Here is a 21,814-nt window from a genome sequence, read left to right as displayed (position 1 = left end):
GTCCTACCCACCTCTGTGCTCATAGAAACAGTGACTGAAGTCAGATGCTCGTACACATCTGGAACGGGGGTATTTTAACAGTAAGGAATTCATGTAAAAGGACACTGTTCAGCAGGAAGCAAACATTCTCTCAGGGTTGTCAGCCAATCTATTATCTCTGCAATAGAGGAGGTGACATAATGTTGAACTAGTCTGTATTTGGGACACCACTGTAACCTAAATTTCAGCCCAGGCTTTCAATGGCTTCTCCATGACAGTCCCTGACATCACAGATGAATTCCACTGTCACAACTGATATGGTGTCACTTGATCCTGACTGGGGCTAATCAGTATGCTCCTCACCTTCCCCACCACACCATGGACCCTGCTACTGACATTCTCCAGGTCCTGTTATGCAGATGCTTCCCAAACACAGCAGCCCACTAGTATGACAACCAAAGGACCCTTTAGTATTTTTGTCTATGCTGGACTCAAAATAGCCACAAAGACCGGATTTGACTTAGTGATTTTTTTTTTCTGATCAAAATAACTGATTCTAGGAAATGAAATGGTAAGGAATCACGAATCTGGAATTCAGGCTGGTTTAACTTATGAAGGAAGATAGTCTGCTTAGTTGAGACCTTAAACACATGGACACATTTCACCAGTTTCTGGACACTGGTATATAACTCTTATGATGAAGGATCTGGTTAACTGTTCCACATTCAGCAAACAGTACCCACCTAAACCTTAGTGTGGAGGACCAAAAATGTGAGCCTATTTCCACCTTGTCTGAAGGTCAGAGAGCTTCAGCTTGCTTAAAGTTATTAACAAGTGTGGCTACACACCTTGACCTGGGGTGTGATTACTTGGTGTTTTGGACATTAAGATGGGCCCATACAGGTAGATGCACTCTACCTTGACCAAAGATCAGAGGATTCTAACATAGTTCTGCTCCTTCTTTTGAATTAGGAGGTTTGACCGACAGAGAGGCTGCCTTCAGAATACTTGGTCTAGGGTGGGTTCACTGTCTAAACAACAGAATGCTTTTCTCATGAATTAATGACTTGATGTCTCAAAATATTGAAGCAAGTAACTGTTCTAGTTGTCTTTGTATCATGTTAAAGCAGGCTTTTGCCTTTTCCCCCGTTGTACTGGGATATAAAAGTGTACAAAAAATTAACTGTGGGCGCTTTCAGTACTCACTGGAACTTTCTTCTGGTTCTAGCCTATTATTTTCACTTGTGTCTTTGTTCTCTTATTTTTCCAATCCCCACGTCTCTACCCAAATAAGGGGTGTGTGTGTGTCAAAGCTGGTCTCGGACACCTTAGTTAGGCCTTGCCACTTTCTTCATAAAGTGTTAAGGTGACGCTTTATGGTGGGTGGAGGAGCTGGACTCAGGCTCTCCAGGAAGTAGTCCATGGTCAAAGAACCCATTGGCCCCCGAGACTCACCTAAGTCCAGACAAGGGCTGCTGTGGTCACTGTAGGTCAGCCTTCCAAACTGACTTTGTCTAACCAGCTGCTCGAGTCCATGAAAGACCTGAGTTTAACTAAGTAAATGTGTTCTGGACAGAAAAGCAGGAAGAAGACACACGTTTGGGTTCATCCCAGCGGAAGAGTGCTTTCCTAGTGTGCACGAAACCCTGGGATGCAACCCAAACAGGACCTCAACAAACAACAAAACTGCTTTCCAAGTGAGAACAGACCATGATGATGGAAAGAAATGTGTTAAAGGCTTGCCAGGAAAGGTCAGGAAATAATGGAATTACAGTGGCTGCTCTACCGCTAAGAGAGGTTTTCATCCTTTCTCTAGGCATGTGTGAGCATGAACACATGCCTACACACACACACACACACACACACACACACACACACAGTGAGCTTATAATTTAGAATTGAAATTTTCAGGCCTTCTTTTTGACCTTGAAAACCAAATAGCTCCAGTTGCACAAAATTGAGCTAAGACTATACCAAGACTAAAGCTTCAAACCTCAAGGTTATGGGTAGGGTTAGTGTTGAGTTCACGATACTCGACTGGTCTCAGTCTGGGGAAGTTGTGAGAATAATGCACCTGTTTAGATGGTGTTGCGTGAACAGTGTCAGCCTGAACTGTGAGAAGACAAAGCGAGTCCATCTACTTCTGTATTGATTAGGGAAAAGACTAGCAGGAACATTAGGTCTCAAATGGAGTGTCATGTACAGGAAGGGCAGACAAGAAGGAGGACCAGGTCTCACTCAGAACGCGTGCATAGGCTTTCAAGATAAGTCTCAAAACTGTTGCTGCCCATTCCTGTACCTTGTCCTACTTCTGTTTTGTGTCACCAGTTGGAGTCACCCAGCAGCAGTCAACATAAAGGAACAAAGAAGGAACAGCAGGCTTAACCCCCAGGTCCTCATGGCACTGCGTCTTGTAGTTGGGAGCAGCTTCTGGGCTTGTTTCCTCAGTCCCTCCAGAGCCACTTTTCAAGTCAGCCACTTTGGACGTGAAAGTCCTGAGTGGGGTCCGAGCTATAGTTATTTCTGTACAATAAACAAAGCTATTAGCAACCGGATCTGAGATAGCTGGTGCCCTTGTACAGCTGACAGGCACGTCATGCCCGTCCTCCAGGGGACCTCACTGAAGTCACTGCTGTGGCTTCCTCAACTTGGACATATTTGGTCTAGGGAATGCAAGGAATTTGCTGGCTGAGCAAGTTCCTCTGTTCTGTTCTGTAACAGGCTCCTCTCCGTTACTGCTTCTAAAAAAAGAAAAAAGAAAATCCCCGGCAGGCTCCGTTTCAGAAGTAGTACTATGGTCAAAGGGACAGGTTTAGTCTTGAAGAATTTTCTCAAAATAAATAAATAAATGAATAAAGCAGCACCGTGACCTCAAGGACACAGAATCTGGTTCTGACTTTGAAAGAGCTCCACTTCACTCCCTACTAAAACCTGTAGCAAGGCCTAGAATGACATCTGCCTGCCTGTCCTGCAGACAGACGGCTGACGGGAGGGAGCAGCGCTACAGGCTGCTCTACAGTCACTCTACAGTTATCCCTGTGTATTGATGGTTAAACCGAGGGCCACAGAAACTGCACATCGTGGGCACTGGCACGCTGAAGGCCCAGTAAGGTGGCACTCCGGGACCTCACAGGCAGCTCTAGCGCTGTGCAGTGCTCGGCGTGCTCTTCTCCCGGGAAGCCATTTAATTGTCACTAGCTACGCACTGCTTTCAATTTGATAAAATATCTTTAAGCACTAAGTAACGGAACTTGAGAAAAATGCACAAATCAAGGTCAGGCTGATGACTTAGTTAAAAATCACACTAATACAGTTAATGCGACTTTTTTGATTTGTCACTAACTCTCAACACTGTATCTTAATCATTCTTCAGAAAGTAAAAACTGGTTAGTGATGGCATTTAGAAACCATGTTTTCTCTCATGTTTAATTTGCTCACTTATCTTTAGGAGGAAAACCAATTAGCATCTTAAGGAAATGAGCCCAAAAGTACTTACCAAATTAACCAGGCCGCCAAAGTAAAAAAAGAAAATAGAACCATGGCACCATCTAGTGGCAAAATGTAGCCTTGCAACTAAACCAACCATTCTACAAGACCTCCCCAGAACTTCTGAGCCTGAAGAATATTCACAAAACTGGCCAAAAGTGGTCTGGCTGCAACAAATAATGAAACTTACAAACAAGCAGACAGTGTTAAGGGGTGTAAATGAGTCTCAAGTGTTTCTCAATTTCTCTCTGCAAGATCTACCATAGGTCCAGGCATAATTTTATAAATTGACAGGGTTAGGCTTAACACCACCAAGGACGTTGAGTACCCTTCCATTAAGTTTTGTCCCATCTGAGCACAAGTCTTGGTGTAGGCCTCAAGTGTCTTCCTTCTGGATTCTGGCTCTGGTCTTGCCGTAAGTATGAGATTTATTGCCATGGCTCAATGCTCAGGGGATATAAAATGTATAAAGAACATTTTGAAACCAAGAAAAGAAATCGAAGTAGTAAACTTTTGGTGCATGTGTGCAAGATTTGCATTTTGTCTGAGACTTCTGTTTGGTTTGCATCATGGGCAATGTGGAAAAGTATTTAGTAATTCTGTAATTCTTATGGTAAAATGAGAATGTTTTTTGATACCCCAAAAAGGAAATTTACTTCAATTTGGTAAATGTAAGAATTAAATGAAGACCAGTGTAACTTCCAAGCATTATACATTAGGTTTTTGTCCCAATAGGGTCAGTGATATTCATAGGAAGGGACAGTCTACTCCTTTCTCAAGATGGTGGGCCCAGTATCTCCCTCAGAAATCCCTTTAAAAAAACCTGTATTCTACCTAAAATTTGACAGCCCAAATCCTAAGGCTCCACAAGACCATGCATGTGCTGAGGTCAACATCAGGTACTGTCCTCTGATGCTCTCCATTTGTCTGCTAAACTTCCTGTCAGGTGGGTTTGGGGGACAAACTCAAGTCACTGGACTCGGTGGCGAGCACATTTACTCAGTAAGCCATCTCACTAGGCTACTTCACTTGTTGAGAATCTATATTGGACCAGGAGCTGATCAATCAGGGCTGGCTAGGGAGCAAGGCCAGGGATCCTCCTGTCTCATGTCCTCTCTAGTGCTTGGGTTACAGGAACACTCCAGGGTATCTAGCTTTTCACGTGTGCTGGAGTCATGAACACTGACTGTCAGCATTACTGGCTGAGCCATCACCCTAGTCCTGTGGCATAATTTTTAGAACAGTGACTCTTAGAAATAAATGTTTATGTGGTCCAGGGTTGGTTCAACACAGACTGGCTATTGGCAAATATAAGCCAGGCCAAATTTGTCTCTCAAGTTATTGCTTACCTTTTGAATACTTTCGTGGCCCACAGGTGAAACTGGCCAGAAGCCGACATGGATCAAGAGAGGCCATGCTACTGCATTTTTCTATGGCTCTTGTGGTGGCAGAGATTAAACCCAGGATCTTACAAATGCAAGACAAGCATTTTAGTTCTGAGCCACATCACTGGCCTAGAGAATACAGAGTCCACTGTGAGCGAGTTGAGAAGACACAGGCTATACAATCAAGAGTCCAGTCCTGTATAAAGCTTTTGAAGACAGGTTTATTTATATATAAGTGCATGAAATTGAATACAGAAACTTTATTAAAATACTATATATTACAAATTTTAATCCAATAAATTCTGTGTAATGACAGAGTAATGTAATGCTGGAGTCGCTTTAACAGACGCTCTGTGTGTTTACAGCGGTTCACTCTGTACATTACAGAGAGGAGAGCCATGTGCGGATCTCAGAGGTTTCCTGGGACCAGGCGCGGGATGGAGTGAGTTGTGCATCTCTCCTTTACAGCAGTGAATTGAACTGCGGTTGTTCTCACAGGCCAACTTTCAAGAACCAAAATGAACTTGCATATGTTTATTGCTGCCCTTTGAAGAAAATGTGGTGAAAAATAATTTAAAATAAGGACCAGCATCTCTAAGGCTAACCCGATGCTTACTGCAATTAAAATACTTAAAATTCACTGCAAAATTTGTGTTCTTCAGGGAGTTATGCTATATACACAATGAGATTTGTACATGACTTGGGAAATAAAAAATCGCTCATATAAAATTAAAAATCAATAGTATACAATATTTACAGCCTGTTAGGTATTACATATAAACATAGTTTAAATAATCCTTCAAAATGAAACTGTTTTATGTAAACATGCAGTACACATATTCATACAGTGTAGTTTACAGCCTTAGCAGAAGGGAGGATTGTGTTCACATAATGCAGGTACTTCATCAAACACACCCTTGTTTGAGCATCACCCTCCAATGTCTATTCTTCCTGTCTTTAAGCTTCACAGTACATTTAGTATTTTTATTGTAAAAATAAATCCCTGATGGCAAACATATTTCTAAGGTTACATAAAGTCTGTCTTTGTACTACAATATTTAACTAACACTGTTCACACAGGGATCTCTACCATAAAACTCAACTTTAAAATCCCACACTTAATTTGCTTGACAACATTTTTTCCCATTTCATACTTGCTTGGAAAATGAAACAAAACAAAACCAAAACCAGAGAAAAATGCCATGTGGTGAAGGACAGGAAAAGCAGTGGTCACCTGTCATACAGTGGCTGGCTGGTTTCTAGGGAACCATATGAAGTTAGCAGCTGGACTGGTCTCAGTGGCCCATGCTGGCTCTGGAGTCTCATTGTAGGTGGTGCAGGCAAAGCCAGCTCACTGGTACCAACCCCAGAGCTCCCTTAGTCCACTCTGCACAAGTCTCTTAACTTTCAAGGCACTGAGACATCATTCAGCTTTTATAAACTGTACTGTGGTTCAGCTAAATGATTCATCAGTGGGTTGAGCACTACTGGAATTTTAAAGTGAGTTTCTTAGTACTGTCTGCTGGGTCAATTAGACTCACTACTTGAACAAAGCCACACCAGCACACAGCTAAAGCTGCTCCCTCAGCCTGGGACATCTTAAGGCAGGAGCTAATACTGAGGGTAGAACCACAGGTTGGTGTTCTGCCAGGTTATATGGCTAAAATGAGCAACAGGAGGACTTCCTATTTGTCCATCTAAACAGGCAAAGCTCATGACGAAAGGCGTGTACTAGGGAGAGAGTCAGATCTTTCCATATTGCTCCGTGGAAATTGTGTTCACTATCATAAACACTAAGGAAAACTTTGCAAACAAAAGCTTCTGTTTTTCTTTCCAGGAAAAAAGCTATTCCATCCCAGCCATACTCAGTAATAAACATAAACATCTTATGATTTAAAGAGAAGGAGCCAAGCACATGGCACACACCCCTAATCCCAGTACCTGAGAGGCTAAGACACATGGATCAGAAGTCCAAAACTAGCCTGTGCTACACAGTGGGCGAGACCCTGCCTCAAATACATAAAACTTAAAAGCAAAATTAAGCCTTTTAACATCAATAGTATTTCCAAGCTACTGTTCATTTAGGCAGGGCTCTAAAGAAGTTAATTTTTAAAAAGTACTTACCAATATATATCTAGGAGGAAAAGCACTCTGGTTATGGGGTTCAGATGATCATGCATCAGAGCTCCTCTTTCTAGGTATTAATGCCGTACTTTTCCCCAGTTTACTACAGACCTGAGAAATCCCCAAAAGGGAAGAGCTGAGCCTACACACACAGGGTTTGGGGACAGGATACCATCTAAAGGAAGACATGAACATCACACTGTCCTTCCCTCTGTCACCCCACTCCACACCACCCCCAACCTGTGCCTTCAGCTCCTCCCTTTCCATGAGATAACCACTGCACACATAAGGGTACCAACACTTCAGCTTCGGTCAAGGAACTGTGCACATCTAAATAATGACCTCTGATAACTGCTTTAGAAAGGAGTGAGACTGTTAGAGAAACTGCTAAATAAATCAGTTCGGAAAACCAAGGAAACCATGGCATAAGTTCAGCACACGTGCCACACACACAGGTAAAGAATGTGAGAGACAATCTCCTAAATTAAGAAATTATTCTGGATCACAGCTCAGCTTGCTCAGAAAGGTAAACGCTGCCACTATCCTCATGAAGAGTTAGCCAGTGCATCTCCTTGTTTACTGAAAACACTTCATATATTTAACATTAATTCCTCCCAAACAAATCCCAGCTATGTTCTGACATAGGCAAATTCAGACACCGACACCCCACACTGGATCACCTACAGGAAACAGGGATCCGCAAGGGAGATGGGCAAGTCCACCACACACAAAACACACTATGATTTCGATTTAAATGCATGTGTGTGACGGAGCCCACACTCCTGGAGGGAGGGATCAGCAAATCTGTATCTCACGGCTTGAATAACGCAGGGAACTTTATCACATACGCTTTTGTGCACTGACAATTACTCCTCTTTGAATGTTCCTGTTACAAGTAGTATTATACATTTTACAATCAAATAATGTCCTTTATATCTTTTCAAAGGGATGAGAAATCGTGGACAATCATCAGGAGACCACTAGACGACTGTCACATTTAACCAGAGACTGTAACCCCTCATTTTAAAAGGAAACAGTAATTTACCCAGTTATATTCAACTTGTGTTACCACACTTCTCTGCAATCTAAACCCACCAGAAATTCCCCAGTAATTTTTCTATATTCCTCATTATCTTACAAACAAAATAAACAGAGATGTTTTCCAGGACTGTTCTAAACACTCCTAAAGAACGCTTCCACATGGCAAGAGCACTGTGGCCTGCACACAGTTCAGAAAGTGCCCTCATCATCTTGTCGCTCCCTGCACTATAAAACGGCGAAACTTTAAGGTACTGGTACTGTTTTTTTTTCTTTAGGTTAAATGGAAACTAGGTAACAAACAAAACAACAGCCAGTACCAACAGTGAAAGGACACAGAAGTCCCAAATGCTCAGGATGACAGATGACAGGCGATCAGGAGGGGTGGGGAGCTAAATCAAGGGCAATGATTTGCATATGGTAAAGAGTCAATGACTATTCTAAGTTAACCCAAAGAAGTAACTAAGAAAAGATAGCAGTGGAGGAAATGCCGGCACCAGCTACTCCTCCTACAGCGACCAGTGGTGACAGTCCTGCTGTAATCTGCTCCTTTCTGCCCGGTCACCACCACCACCACCTGTCATATCTGCATTATTCTACCCAGGGGGTATTAATCACATTTCAGAGTGAGACCTGAAACTAAGAGTGGTTAAATGATGCTCAGACCAGAGTGAACAAAGGCAACAGAGCCTGGATACAAGACTGCACCACTGGTTCACCATCTAGTCCTTTCTCTACTAGCTCAGAGCAATATCTAAGACACGGAAATGATCAATTCAGAGGATTGAATGAGAAAAGAGGAAGAGGAGGATGAGTCACGGGGAAGCGACAAGGTACTAGCCCAAGTTTTTCAGGGTTTGAAATCGCTTCACCAGCTCCTGGTGGACTTGGGTGAGGGAACCCTATTTCTGGCATCTTTGTACATAGGAGATCTAGGAAGGGAACTCACCAAACAGAGCTAGGTAGTGAGTGCCAGCCTGGGCACCTTAAAGAGGCCACCCTGCCTCCCACTGCAAATGAAAGATCCTAGAAGCACCGTTTCCTACAGCATTGTTTGATCTTAAATCATTCAATGAACCTAGTTCCTCTCATAAACAAAACCCTTGGAAAAGGGCTTGGAAAAGGAGCAGTGGAATTCTGTGTTGCGAATACTAAGAAAGTGCTCTGGGTGAGACCTCAACTCTGGGTGATATATATGTGGATTCAAACTAACAGTGCTGCTTTCAATTTAAATCCACACAGCCCTCAGGTCCCCTGAGAAGACAATGAAACTGTGCCAGGGCCCATGACCTTCACCTCCTTCTCAGGGAAGTTAACAGGTAACTTACATGAGGCCCTGGTGCTGAAGAGTTTTTATTTGTCATGAAGAAAATTTACTGCTAAACCATGGCTGAGTTTTCAGAAGGTGGAACCCGATTATGTTGATGAGAGCTTTTGTCATGTCCCAAAAAAGGGTTTCCAGCAAAAATCTTAAATACCCTCCAGTCTATTTATAAGATCATTTAACTTAACAAATATATCAACTTCTCCATTAGAATAGGAAAATGTTCATCAAGCAAAGCTTTCCAACTGGACTGTATTCATATATAGCTATCTATATATGTATATAATGATATACTTGTGTGTGTATATATATATCATTAAACATTTGTCTCTATAAGAAACAGCTAACTTCTTGAAAATGTCACCATATAAATAGCTATTTAGATAGTTTCATAAATCCATTCTCTTCAACTGTATTTTTAAAATACCAAGTGATAGTTACACAAAATCCCAATGGAAATAACTAAAGAAATTAAAAATGCCCCTCAAATTAAAACTACACACATAGCCATATACAAACACAATACTTAATGCAAATTAGCTGGGTAATGAGATGACTGCAGGACACTCTATAAAATAATAATTAACCCTCTCAGAGATAATTAACCCTTCTAGAGCAGAAACAGGAGCTCAGATCTCTTTGGTCCATTCATTTACATAGTCAATGTGTCAACTTAATTTCTAATTAATTTTAGATTACAAACAGTGAGCTCCATATTATTTCATATAACTTTCTTAGAACATAAAATAACCATGTTAAAATAAATATTTGTTCTGTACACGAGACACTGTCCAGGTTAGCAACTCTCCCAGCGGCACACAAAACTCTGAATTTCTGACAAGCCGTCTGAGAGGAGGGCAGAAATCAGCCCAACAGGAGGAGGAAGCCAGGTCTATCTGGAAAAGACACCTGGGTTTCATTTTAGAAAAGATTAAGAATATAATAAAGAATGCATGGGAGAAACAGCAAGCTTGTACACAATAAAAAAAAAAGACCATCTCAAGACTTGTTTTCCCACATCTCTAATGTTGAAGACGTGCTTATTGGCTGATTTTGGGGGTTGTTAAATTTCCAAACCACATTATAAATTGGTTTATGTACTGGTAAAAGCATCCCCTCCGAAAACTGTTAAGATATTCCTTTTGCTAGAGAAAAGAGAGTATGGATAATAAAAGTCTTAATGCTAAATTAAGGAGCTTAGGGTGCTCCATTTTTTTTTTTAGATTAGTTGCAAATTCATTCACAATCTCTACAATGGATCTTCCCTTAAGTTAGCACACTTATAATTACAACTGGTCAACCCCCTCCCATACTCAGTTCAACCAGGGTCTGCACTTTCTGGACTGCTTGTATTCATAACAAACAACCATGTGTTTTTCTAAGCCTCCTAAAAGGTTTTATAGACAAAGCACAATTCTACTTTAATGAATGTGATCAGAGACACTCTTGACTCAGGTAATAACTTAGAACATAAACTCAAATGACACCACTCAAACAAACCCCTCAGACAAACGTTCTGTGCTGTCTTGACACACTCAGACTAACTGCCAACTTGTAGAATGATACACTATATCCCCAGCTTTCACTTAGTGTAAACCTAACCCTCCCACAAGTACAGGGGAAGGTAAATTACTGCTCTTCCTATGTAAAGTACTTATTATTTTTCTATAAATGAGGCATTTTAAATCCCACAGCCTAATTTAGGCCACTTTCTAAGCAGTTAGTACTCCAGAATCAAAGACTGCCCAGACATGTACACCACGCAACAGGGTCCCAGCGCAACACGAGTTAGCAGGTTGTGTTCTGTGACACATGAAGCAAAACATTCTTAGAAGGGTTGAAGAATGCAACATGCATTTCAGACTTTTTCTTACAAAATTTATAAGAAAATTTTCAAATTATATTTTTGTGACACACAAGTGACAATGTGTTTGACCCATAAAGGTTTTGAATCCATATAAATAGAATCTAATGTATAAGGGAAACTATTAAAAGGGTGTGAGTTACTGAAAAGTATGCACCCTCCAAGTCTATAGTCTATTTGAGTCCTTAGAACAGCTCAGTTAGTCTTCCATTAAGAAGACTATTGTTTTTCACATAAATTAAATAACAACACATAGACATTTAAAGCCCCAAATTCCCGAAACACTCAGCTTTAGAAACCAAACGCCTTCCTTAGTATTGAAAGCCTGGGATTCGGCATCACATGGGAGTTAGCATTACAAACGAAGTCTGACTACGTTACCTGGACCATGTCAAGTATATTCACAGCACTCTACACATCTACACTTGCAAACTGTCACATGATCAATGTTAACAGAAAGAAAAGTTTGGCACATAGATCCATTTCTCAAAACTTCCCTGTAACTTAACACAACACTGTTGAGAACGATGATTTCAACACCAATATTAACCTGATTGGCAGCTAAACAAGGTGCTTTTTCTTGCAGCTTCACATAGTGTCCTGTGCACCTTGCCTGGGGGGGGAGGCACATAAGGTGCAGTGCGGTAGTGCAATCGCTTGGACGCCAGAGGGCAGGCTTTTCACACGGCTCAAGGTCTTCCTAGTTTTGACTTGCTGGGTCCCTGATTGTACAATTTCAGTTCAGCTGGTTAACAATGCCATTTCCGGGGAAGCTGGACACCTGCTTCCTTAGTTAAGAAGACATTCCCTCAGAACCTCAAAGTGTCGCGAGGATCCTTGAAAAGGAGATGATAAGGGTCAGTACAGTCTGCCCCACGCCCCACACCAGGGCCTCCAGGGGGGCCATGTTCTTCCCAGCCACTCTGTAGATGCCTGCCACTGCTGCACCTGTGAAGGAAACAGAGCACAGGTCACCCAGGGCACCACCTGCCACATGGTTGCTGCAAAGGTCACCTGTCTGTTTACCAAAGCAGACTACTTCAATGCACCCTCACTTTCCCACATGACTGGTTAAAAGTTACCTTTACCACATAACACATAACTGTTCAAACTGTTCAATCTAAGAAAGTTGCAAGACACAGTTTATGCTCCCATCCATTTTAATGTGAGAATTGTTTTTTAACAATGCCACTCATATTTTACCCCAAAATAAATTCTCATGCCCTTACACACACACACACACACACACACACACACACACACACACACACACACACACACACGAAAGGAAAGAATTAGGTGCTAGCCCTGGATCTCTATGCACTAATTCTAGTCAATAGCCATACATGGAAAAGCCTATCCATGCCTCACAATACAACTAATGGTATTAGACTAAGTCAGTAGCCATTTGGAAGAAATAGATTGAAGTTCCTACCTCACACCATTCCACCAGGCAGACTAAAGCACAAAACACTAAAAATAAAACACAACCATAAACTTTGAAAGACAAGTAAGTGGGTTTAGTATCCTATAAAAGAGTTGACCTTAAAACCATGAAGAGGGAGTGAGGGGAGGAGAAGGAAGAAAGGAAGGAAGGGAAAGGAAGGGGAGGGGAGGGGAGGGGAGGGGAGGGGAGGGGAGGGGAGGGGAGGGGAGGGGAGGGGAGGGGAGGGAAGGAAGAAGGAAAAATAGTAGAAAACATAAAAGGAAAAGGGCCAGTTACAGATGCGCACACCTTTAATCCCAGTTTTCATGAGGCAGAAGCAGATGGTTCTCAGTGAGTCCCAGGCCAGCCCAGGCCAGTAAGGGTTACACAGTGAGACCCTTTCTCAAAAGTCAAACAAATGTGGTCTGGAGAGAGGGCTCAATGGTTAAGAGCACTGGCTGCTTTCTCAAAGAACCTGGCTTTAATTCCTAGCACCCCCATGGTAGCTCATTACCATGTGGTTACTATGTAACTTCAAGAGATCCAACATCCATGACTTCCATGGACACCAGGCATAAAAGTGGTACACAGAATACAATAATAAACAAACAAATAAATATGTACATATATACATAAAACTTAAAACAGTGAAAACCACCTCCATAGCACACTACAAAACAAGGGTCTAGAAAACGTGGTCTTGCTGAGACAACAGAAAAAGAAGTTGAACAAATCACAAGAGCTGAGAGAAGGATCCCTGAACCTTGAGAATACAGCGAACAAGAAGGCAGCACCCACAGACCGATCAGCAACTGGTGAGTACTTCAGTGGGTGCTGGGGTGAAAAGTGACTTACCATGTAAGAGGGGATCCCACCTAACGCTAAAAACAAAGGGGGACTTGGGTCAGGAATGAGTTATGGTCCCACTACCAGACGCCTGTTTCTGTGAACAGTTTTCTTTGGAACATTTACAATCTGCCCCTTTAAAAAGATTTTTGCTGACTCCTGCTCTAGATGAGTTAAAGACCTTACTATAATAGGTAAAGGTATAAAATAAAGAATATATATCAAAATGTCTTTTTATTCTGGCATGTGATAGAATTTCTTAAAAGCCCCAAATTATAAACCATAAATGGGGAAAAAATGTAAGCTGATTACATTGCTATTTAAATATTTCTACTCAATAAACTCATTGGATGAAGGGAAGTGGTAAGAGCCTGGGAAAAGACATCGGCAAAGCCCCAGACAGGCCAACATGAGAAGCATGTGGAATGGAGTAAGAAGGGAACAGGTGCATCCACAGAAAAGCACAGCATCAAAGCCATATGCAGAAGGGAAAACTGTGCAGTGAGTGACGGAAGAGATGCTGAGACCCATCGGGAAACAGAGAAATACACATGAAATCAATAAAAGATGTCACCCTACACCTTTAGATTGGCTAAAATGTTTATAAAAGATTAGCCAGCTAGAATTGGGCACTACATAGACTCATTTCTTCTTAAAATTTTATTTATAATGAGGTATGGTGGCACACGCCTTTAATCCCAGCACTCCAGCAACAGAGGCAGAGGCAGGCAAATCTTTGAGTTCAAGGCCAGCCTGATCAACAAAGAGAGTTCCAGAACAGCCAGGGCTACAAAGAGAAACCCTGTCTCAAAACAAACAAAAACAAAACAAAACAAAAGCAAACCCCGTATGTATGTAGGGGTAGGAGGAGGGGAGGCTGTGTTTGCTCCTATGCAGAGGTGAAATGAGGAGGCTGGCATCCTGGCATCCTCTACTGTCACTCTATCTTACTCCCTTGAGACACTGAACTGGACCTGAAGCTCATCACTTTGCAGCTAGACTATCTAAGCAAGGGTCAGTGAACCCCTAACCTCCAGAACTTCCACCCCTCACCAGTGCTGGGGCTACAGGCTTGCATGGCCACACCTGGGGTTTTGCGTGGAGCTGGGACACCAACCGACGTCCTCACATTTACACAGCAAGTACTCATACCCATTGAGTCACCTCCCTAACGCCACCCCAGCCCACACTTTTTTTTCTTTTTTTCTTTTGGTTTAAATCAAATCTGATAATATCAATACTAGCCAGCATGAGAAAAATAACTAAGATACCCAGCTTTATCCTGGAAGTAAAGTCTAAGTAATAAACACAATGGGTATATGCCAATATTCATCCCATCAGCATCTTACTGATGATATACAGCAACTGTTAGGGTCAATATATAGCTATATAAGCCACCAACAAACTACGTTATGAAAAGACATAGAGGGGCTGGAGAGATGACTAGGTGGTTAAAAGCATTGGCTGCTCCTCCTGAGAACCTGGGTTTGATTCTTAGCACCTCCATGGTGGCTCACAAGCATCATTTGTAAGTACAGTTTCAGGGGATCCAACATTCTCTTCTGGCCTCTAAGAACACTGCACACATGTAGTGCACAGACACATATGAAGGCAGAACACCAATATACATAAAATAAAAATGGAAAAGTGCTTTTTTTTAAAAAAAAAAAAAAGAAAAGATACACAGTTAAATAGTCTAGCTACTTTTCTTAATTCATGGTTGAAAGCCAAAAAAATAAGTAACAAAACATTTCTGTTTATTCTTGCTAACCTGAGAACCAAATTTTTATCTGAAATTGTGGCAGACTTACATTTTCAAGGATTTCAAAACATTTCATTGCAGTTTTTAAAAATTACCAACTTGTTGGGTGGTGCTGGCACCTGCCTTTAATCCCAGCACTCGAAGACAGAGGCAGGTGGATCTCCTGTGAGCCAGCCTGGTCCACATAGTGAGTTTCAGGACAGTCAGGGCTACACAAAGAAATCCTATCTCAAAAAACAAAAACAAAAACAAAAAACCCTAAAACAACAGCAAAACACCCCACAAGAAAAAAAAAACCCATGAGCTTACTATATTTGTGATGGAACTGAAAGTGGGTTCCATGCATAGACCCATATTAGACATAAACAGAAGTAGAATTAAATTTCTCACACACCCTTCAGAATCCTACAATGACATAGACACAAGCATAGTGTTTACAACACCTGAGCAAACTGCTTCTCCCTCCTCTGCTTATAGTCCCAGTTACAACAGTAGCCCCAGTGGTTGCCCCTTCTTGTCTCCTTAAATGTCAGTCACCACAGTGAGCAGCACACCGTCATCACTTAGCACGGACCTGACACAAATACTGACTCTACTTGTACCTCTTAATTCTTCTTCCCCTTTATTCTCCTTTGTTGGGGACTGCAGACCCTCAGACCCTGAATTTTCAACAGTTTGTTTTCCTGTGCTTGCAGCTGCTCTGGGCAGCAGACCCTCATGAGTTTCTGATGGTAGGGGAGTGGTTTCTGGTGGGCCTGCAGCTGAAAAATCCTGAGAGCTAGGGTGTAGCCATTAGTCAAGAAGAACCCTATATAAGCTGCCCTGGAACATAATAAAAGGGGCATTATTGTTTCAAGGATGACGTGTGTGTGTGTGTGTGTGTGTGTGGGTGGGTGTGCGCACGTGCGCGTGCGTGCTGTTTTAAAACGTGTGCATGTTTTAATCTCCAGCCCCTTCACTGACTCGAGACCGGTCCCATGGTGTATGGGCAGAACAGTACACTCCTTCTTTCTCCCCACATCCTTCTTTCTTCTCCTCCTTTGCTCCATCACCCAGCCGACAGTATTGAGAATTCACTCTCTAGTTAGCATTAGTGGGTGTGGCAGTTGAGAGCCCGCTCTCTCAGAGCTTCTCAGAGTTTCATCGTTTCTTTTTATGTACTTCGCATACAGTTACAGAACAAACAATCTATTGAAGAGCTTTTCCCTTTAAAATATCTCCCCGTGGCCTGGAGTTGGCTCAGAGCGTCAGAGCACTTACTGTTCTGCTCCTGCAGACCTGGGTTCAGTCCCCAGTACCCACATGGCAACTAACAACCTCCTGGAACTCCAGTTCCAGAGAATTCAATGCCCTCTTCTGGCCTCTGTATGTACTGCATGTACACAGTGCGCAGATGTACAGGCAGGCAAAACACCAATATGAATCTCTTAAAAAGAAAAAGATAAATATCCACGTGTTCTCTATGGCTTGCGGGGAAAAAATTCAAACTTTCTGGCTGGCATTTGGAGATCCTTTAGCACTCACGCCAGCTTTTCCAGACAACTCTCTTACGACCCCAGCAGCTGGACCTGGGCCCCATTTCAAAGCTGACCTGGGACAAGGTGGACAAGATACCACAGGATCAAGTCACACAATATCCCCAAATAAGCCAACCCAGGAAACCAAACAGTAAAGAAGAGATTAAAAAGGAGAGAGAGACTGACAATCACTATTCCCACAGGTGTTTTGTGTTTTGATACCATCTTGAGGTCAGAAGATGTAGTTAGACACAGGGAGACTACTTCCCTCTTCAAACAAGACATGGTCATCACTCTGGAGCAGGTAAAGGAAGGAGACCTTGTACTATAAAGATAAGACCTTTCTCATACTGGGGCCAGGATCAACTTTCAGAAGTCCTCTGTGGAGGGAGAGCCCCGAAACAGACGCAGTGCAGCACTGAGCTACCCCAGCTGCGTAGAAGAGGGTGCCATGCCAGTGTACACCTCAAAAGCAGCGGAGAAGTCACCACCTGTAAGCACAACCTAGTAAGAAAGCAGCTGTGGGGCTCCCAGGAGGCAAGGAGGTTCTGCTCTGTCAGCAACCCCAGAAATCAGAACTCTCTGAAGAGCAGGGTGGAGCAGGGCCAAATTCAGTTCCAGGGGACAGCCAGGGGAACAAAACCAGGATATACGTAAGCGAGACAGTTCAGCAGAAAACTTGTACATTTCCTGAGGCAGAGAAGTTTTGTCATAATATGTGGTACAGGAAGAAATGCAATTATATGTTGTTACAGGCAGATGACCCTACAGACTCAAAGGCTGTATTTTCACGTTCTTAAATGATAACTGTTACTGATGTATTTTAGTGGCTACCTTCCTTTCTTAGTAAACAGTAGGTGTCTTTAAAGCAGAAACTACTTTTTCTATAAAACACTTTCAAACTGAACCCTTGCCCCTTGCCAGTCCATTCCCCATGAATTCCCGCAGAGCAAATATTCACACAGTGAGATGCAGCCATCTGTCTGGTGATAAGTGAATTCTTTGTGGTGGAGACCCTGGTTGTACAGTGTTGGGGAGCAATCTACACAAAAGATAAAGCTTTCTTTACAACGAGGACAGTACTGACGAAATCAATAACTACACATAAAATTAGGTCCTTAAACATAACAAGTCAACTTACTAGTAATCATTGCTCCAGTTACAGAAGCCAGAAAGCCGATGCTGACAGCAATGACGGAGATCACTCTGCCCTGTCTGTGCCTCTGCAGCATCACAAACATCAGCACGCCTGCAGCACCGTGGACGAACAGAGAGGAGAAGAGAGCCCAGAGGAAGATCCAGTACCACATCTCTGAAAGGAAAGAACAGGGTTAGTCCTGCTGCAGAAATACAGGTTAGAGAGCCCATCAGCAAACAGTGAACAGTCAGGCCTGAGGAGAAGCCTCAGTGAGATCTGCATCTAAAAAGGTCTAGCCTGCTGTCTGACACAGGCATTACTAAGCAAGTCAGTGATTATCATTATTGCTAATGCTTGATGGGGAAGAACTCCTTCATGACCTCAGAAGGTAACGGCCACACTGCCATTTCCTCTCCATATCCCATTTAGAAAGCAATCCATCAGCTCATCTCCTGTCACTTTAATAATCTTACCCAGGACTTCACAATCCTTTATGTTTTCTTCAAATGCTCCCAATGGGCTGTTCACTGTTGTCTTAATATACCACAGGGACAGAGCACACCCTACTGTCTCTCATACCATTGATGCCCTGTGCTTGTGTAACTCGATCTCCCTGGCCACATCCGAGAGGCACAGTCAATAGAGGCAGCAGCTGTTCCAGGTGAGGCCAATTCTTCCCTTTCCTTGGGAATATTTGATTGGGATGCACTGACTCTCCTCCATCTTTGGGTAACTGAAGTTAAACCTATTTCCTCCTCGTACAGTGCAAGTTACAGTATAGAAAGAAAGAAAGGAAATAGACCCATCAAAGATAAGAGGCCACCAAGTCTAATATTTCAGTGACTTCTGAGGTCTGTCACATTCCTATCCTAAAATAGAAGCTAACACCCCAGTTTCTCTGTAATAACACACTTGTTTCATGTGAAGTAATTCAGAGAAAGTTGCTTCTAACTGAAAAGCTGTCTACCATGTTTAGTCACACTCAAGAGAGCGCTCTCTGGGAAGCAAACATCCTACGAGGAAGAAGCTCCTCCGCTGTTTGTGCTACTTGTGTTTCCTGTCAGGTCACTACAAAGAGACACTTTTTTAAAGTAAGCCCTATTTATCCAAACATCACAGTGGACATTTGTAATGACACATTACCGTGAAAAACAGAATGGCAGTTCCTCAAAAACCATACGATCCAATGCCGTGTCTCCGTATGTATCTGTGTTGGTTAGTTTTACTGTCAATGCGACAAAACCCAGAGTGACCTGGGAAAAAAAGAACCTCGACTGAAGAACTATCAGATCAGATGTTCTGTTTCTGAGGAACTGTCTTAATGGATGATTGCTGTAAGAGGGCACAGCCCACTATGGGTGGCATCATACCTAGACTGTATAAGAAAGCGAGCTGGGGGCTGGAGAGATGGCCTAGCAGTTAAGAGCAAAGTTCACTTCCCAGCATCCACAAGATAGCTCACAACTGTCTTAAACTTCAGGGGATCCAAAGCATCCATGGGCACCTGGCACACACACACATATATGCATAAGCAAAATACTCACATTCATAGAATAAAAATAAATAAACTTTAAAAAAGCTAGCTTATGAGTTAGCATGGCAAAGTGGATGAGGGAAGTCTTACAAAGCCTCAACCCTAGATGAAGAGCTATAGGCGATGAATGACTGCTAAGAGAGGGAAAGCCATCCTTGCGAGAGGTATCCAACACCAAGTGCTCAGTCCTTAGAACATATACAAACAAAACTAAGTGGACTCAGCAGGTTCTATTTATACATCGTTATATATGTAACAAAATGTAAGTAAAGAGAAAGAGACAAATGTTTTGGTCATTAGGAAAGGAGGGAGGGAGACAGGGGACTAGCGGGACGGCTGAGGATGAGCACAGTGACGGACTGTGATCTGGAAGTGTAGAACAAGCGCTTTTCTCCCCTCACGTGCTGTTGATCATGGTTTTTGCCACAGCATTAGAATGAAACAAGAACAGAAATTAGTAACAAGGAAAGTAGGATGTCTGTGTTACTTTTTGTCTAGAATTTTAGGCTGGAAAAGTTGTTGAATGTTGGAAGCAGAATTTAAAAGGCTATTAGTGGCAGATAATGCTAAAAGAAATGTGAAAAGTGGAGGCTTGGATTATGAGGACGAGGGGAATGGATACAGGCCATTCATGTGGTATTTGACAAAGAATCTGGCTGTATTCTGCTCATGCCCTGAGACCCTCTTTGAGGACAGAAAAAAGAGCAATGGGCTAATTTATTAGGCAGGGGGAATTTCTGGCAGCACAGCCCCAGATCTATGGTATGGTTATTTCTGACTACTCTGATGCAGGCCTCCCAGGAAGAGAAGCAACTTGCAGGGCAGAGAGAGCAAAATGTGCAGCTTGGAGAGGAAAAGAGTGGTAGGAAGCAGAAGACTGCAGTAGGGTCACGTGCTGAAAAAGAGGCTGTGACTGTTAAAGAGACAGATATCACTAAAGGGAGGGAAGCTTTGTGCTCTGCACTGGGATGAAGGTGCTCTGAGGTCACGGCCTCACCCTACAAACATACACCATGTGACAGGAGAAAGCCTAAAGGGTTCTGTTCCCAGAAAACAAACACTTAGCCAAGTTCATCCACACCTGCATCATACAGAAGCATCTATAACTATGGTCTAAGGGAAGGGCTAGGATCCATTTCACTCTGGCAGCTGAGCTTAGCAGCGTCATCCACTTGATCTGGTTTTTGGGGTATGAAAGATGCACGGTAAAGGAGGTCATGGGTTCTTCCTTCACAGTTTCAGAGAGTTGCTGTATTTGTCAGGGTTCTCTAGGGGAACAAACTGATAGAATGAATCTATAGAAACATTAAAAGGGGATTTATTATGTCTAGCTAGTCCAACAATAGCTGTCTCTTGACAGAAAAGTCAAGAATCCTACAGCTGTTCAGTTCACATGGCTGGATGTCTCAGTAGTCCCAGGCTGGAGCCAGAGTCTCAAAGTCCTAGAGAGCTGATTGTTCTGGTCTACACTGGAATCCCAAAGTAGGGTTTCACACAGCAAAGGAATGTCTCAGCAGCAGGAGAGATGGACTTGCTAGTAAGAGTGACAAGAAGCATGTAAAAACAAAAGTTCCCTTCTTCAATGTCATTTTATGTGGGAAGCCACCAAAAACTGTGGCCTAGATTTAGTTTGGGTTTTCCAACTTCAAATGATTTGGACTTAGGGTAGATCTTCTATATCAAATGGTCCAATCAAAAAAAAAAATCCTTCACAGGTACATCCAGTTGTGTGGTTTTAGTTACTCTAGATTCAGTCAAGCTGAGAACCAAGATTAGTCATCTCAGAACTTGAGGCCAGGTAACATGTGGCAAGTTCAGAGCCTCTGAGAGGTCACTGTGTAAAGCTGTGAGCCCTGTGAAGCCTGGGGTGTGGTAGGGATCCCAAGATGTTGGAGATGCCAGAGTCCGGAGATAACGGCCAAAGAGATCTGCATCCAGGAGTGGAAACCAGCCCAAGAGATGTTCACGGCAATCGGAAAAACTAGAGGGGCAGTGCCATCTAAGCCCTTTGAAACTGAAGCTCTAAAGACTAGATGTGGAGCTACAGGATTTAGGGTTTCCCCTGCTGGGTTTCAGTCTTGCTTTGGTACAGTGTTTCTTCATTCTGCCCCCATAACCCACGTTTTGGAGTGAAATGTATATTCTGAGAATTATATGCTGAAAGTGTGTAATTTGTTTTCAGTTTCACAGGTCAGGGGTCACAGTCAAGAGATTTCTTTGAGTCTTAGAAGAGACTTTGAACTTTTGAATAGTGTGATGGCTGTTAAAAGACTGTAGGGACTTTTAAAGTTGGACTGCACACATTTTGTATCATGAGCCTGTGGTAGACTGAAGGACAAATGTCCCCGCTGGCTAACGTATTTGTACACTTGATCCCCAGTAGGTGGTAGA

General features: G+C 42.7%; 1 protein-coding gene across 1 annotated transcript in view; it reads right to left on the bottom strand.

Moving 5' to 3' along the window:
• Window positions 1–5,051: 5,051 nt before the first annotated feature.
• Window positions 5,052–21,814, bottom strand: part of Tmem170b (transmembrane protein 170B) — a 40,478-nt gene continuing 23,715 nt past the window's right edge. The window contains exons 2-3 of the mRNA XM_048420040.3: window positions 17,893–18,063; window positions 5,052–12,148 (exon numbers count right to left, since the gene is read on the bottom strand). Of these exons, the coding sequence (XP_048275997.1) occupies window positions 12,018–12,148; window positions 17,893–18,063 (302 nt within the window). The 3' untranslated portion in view covers window positions 5,052–12,017. The remainder of the gene's footprint in view (window positions 12,149–17,892; window positions 18,064–21,814) is intronic.

This window comes from Myodes glareolus, chromosome 14 (assembly GCF_982192425.1).
Source record: "Myodes glareolus chromosome 14, mMyoGla1.1, whole genome shotgun sequence".
NCBI classification, from domain to species: Eukaryota; Metazoa; Chordata; class Mammalia; order Rodentia; family Cricetidae; genus Myodes; species Myodes glareolus.
The sequence above is the reverse complement of the archived record's forward strand: the minus strand, read 5'-3'. Positions and strand labels throughout refer to the sequence as shown.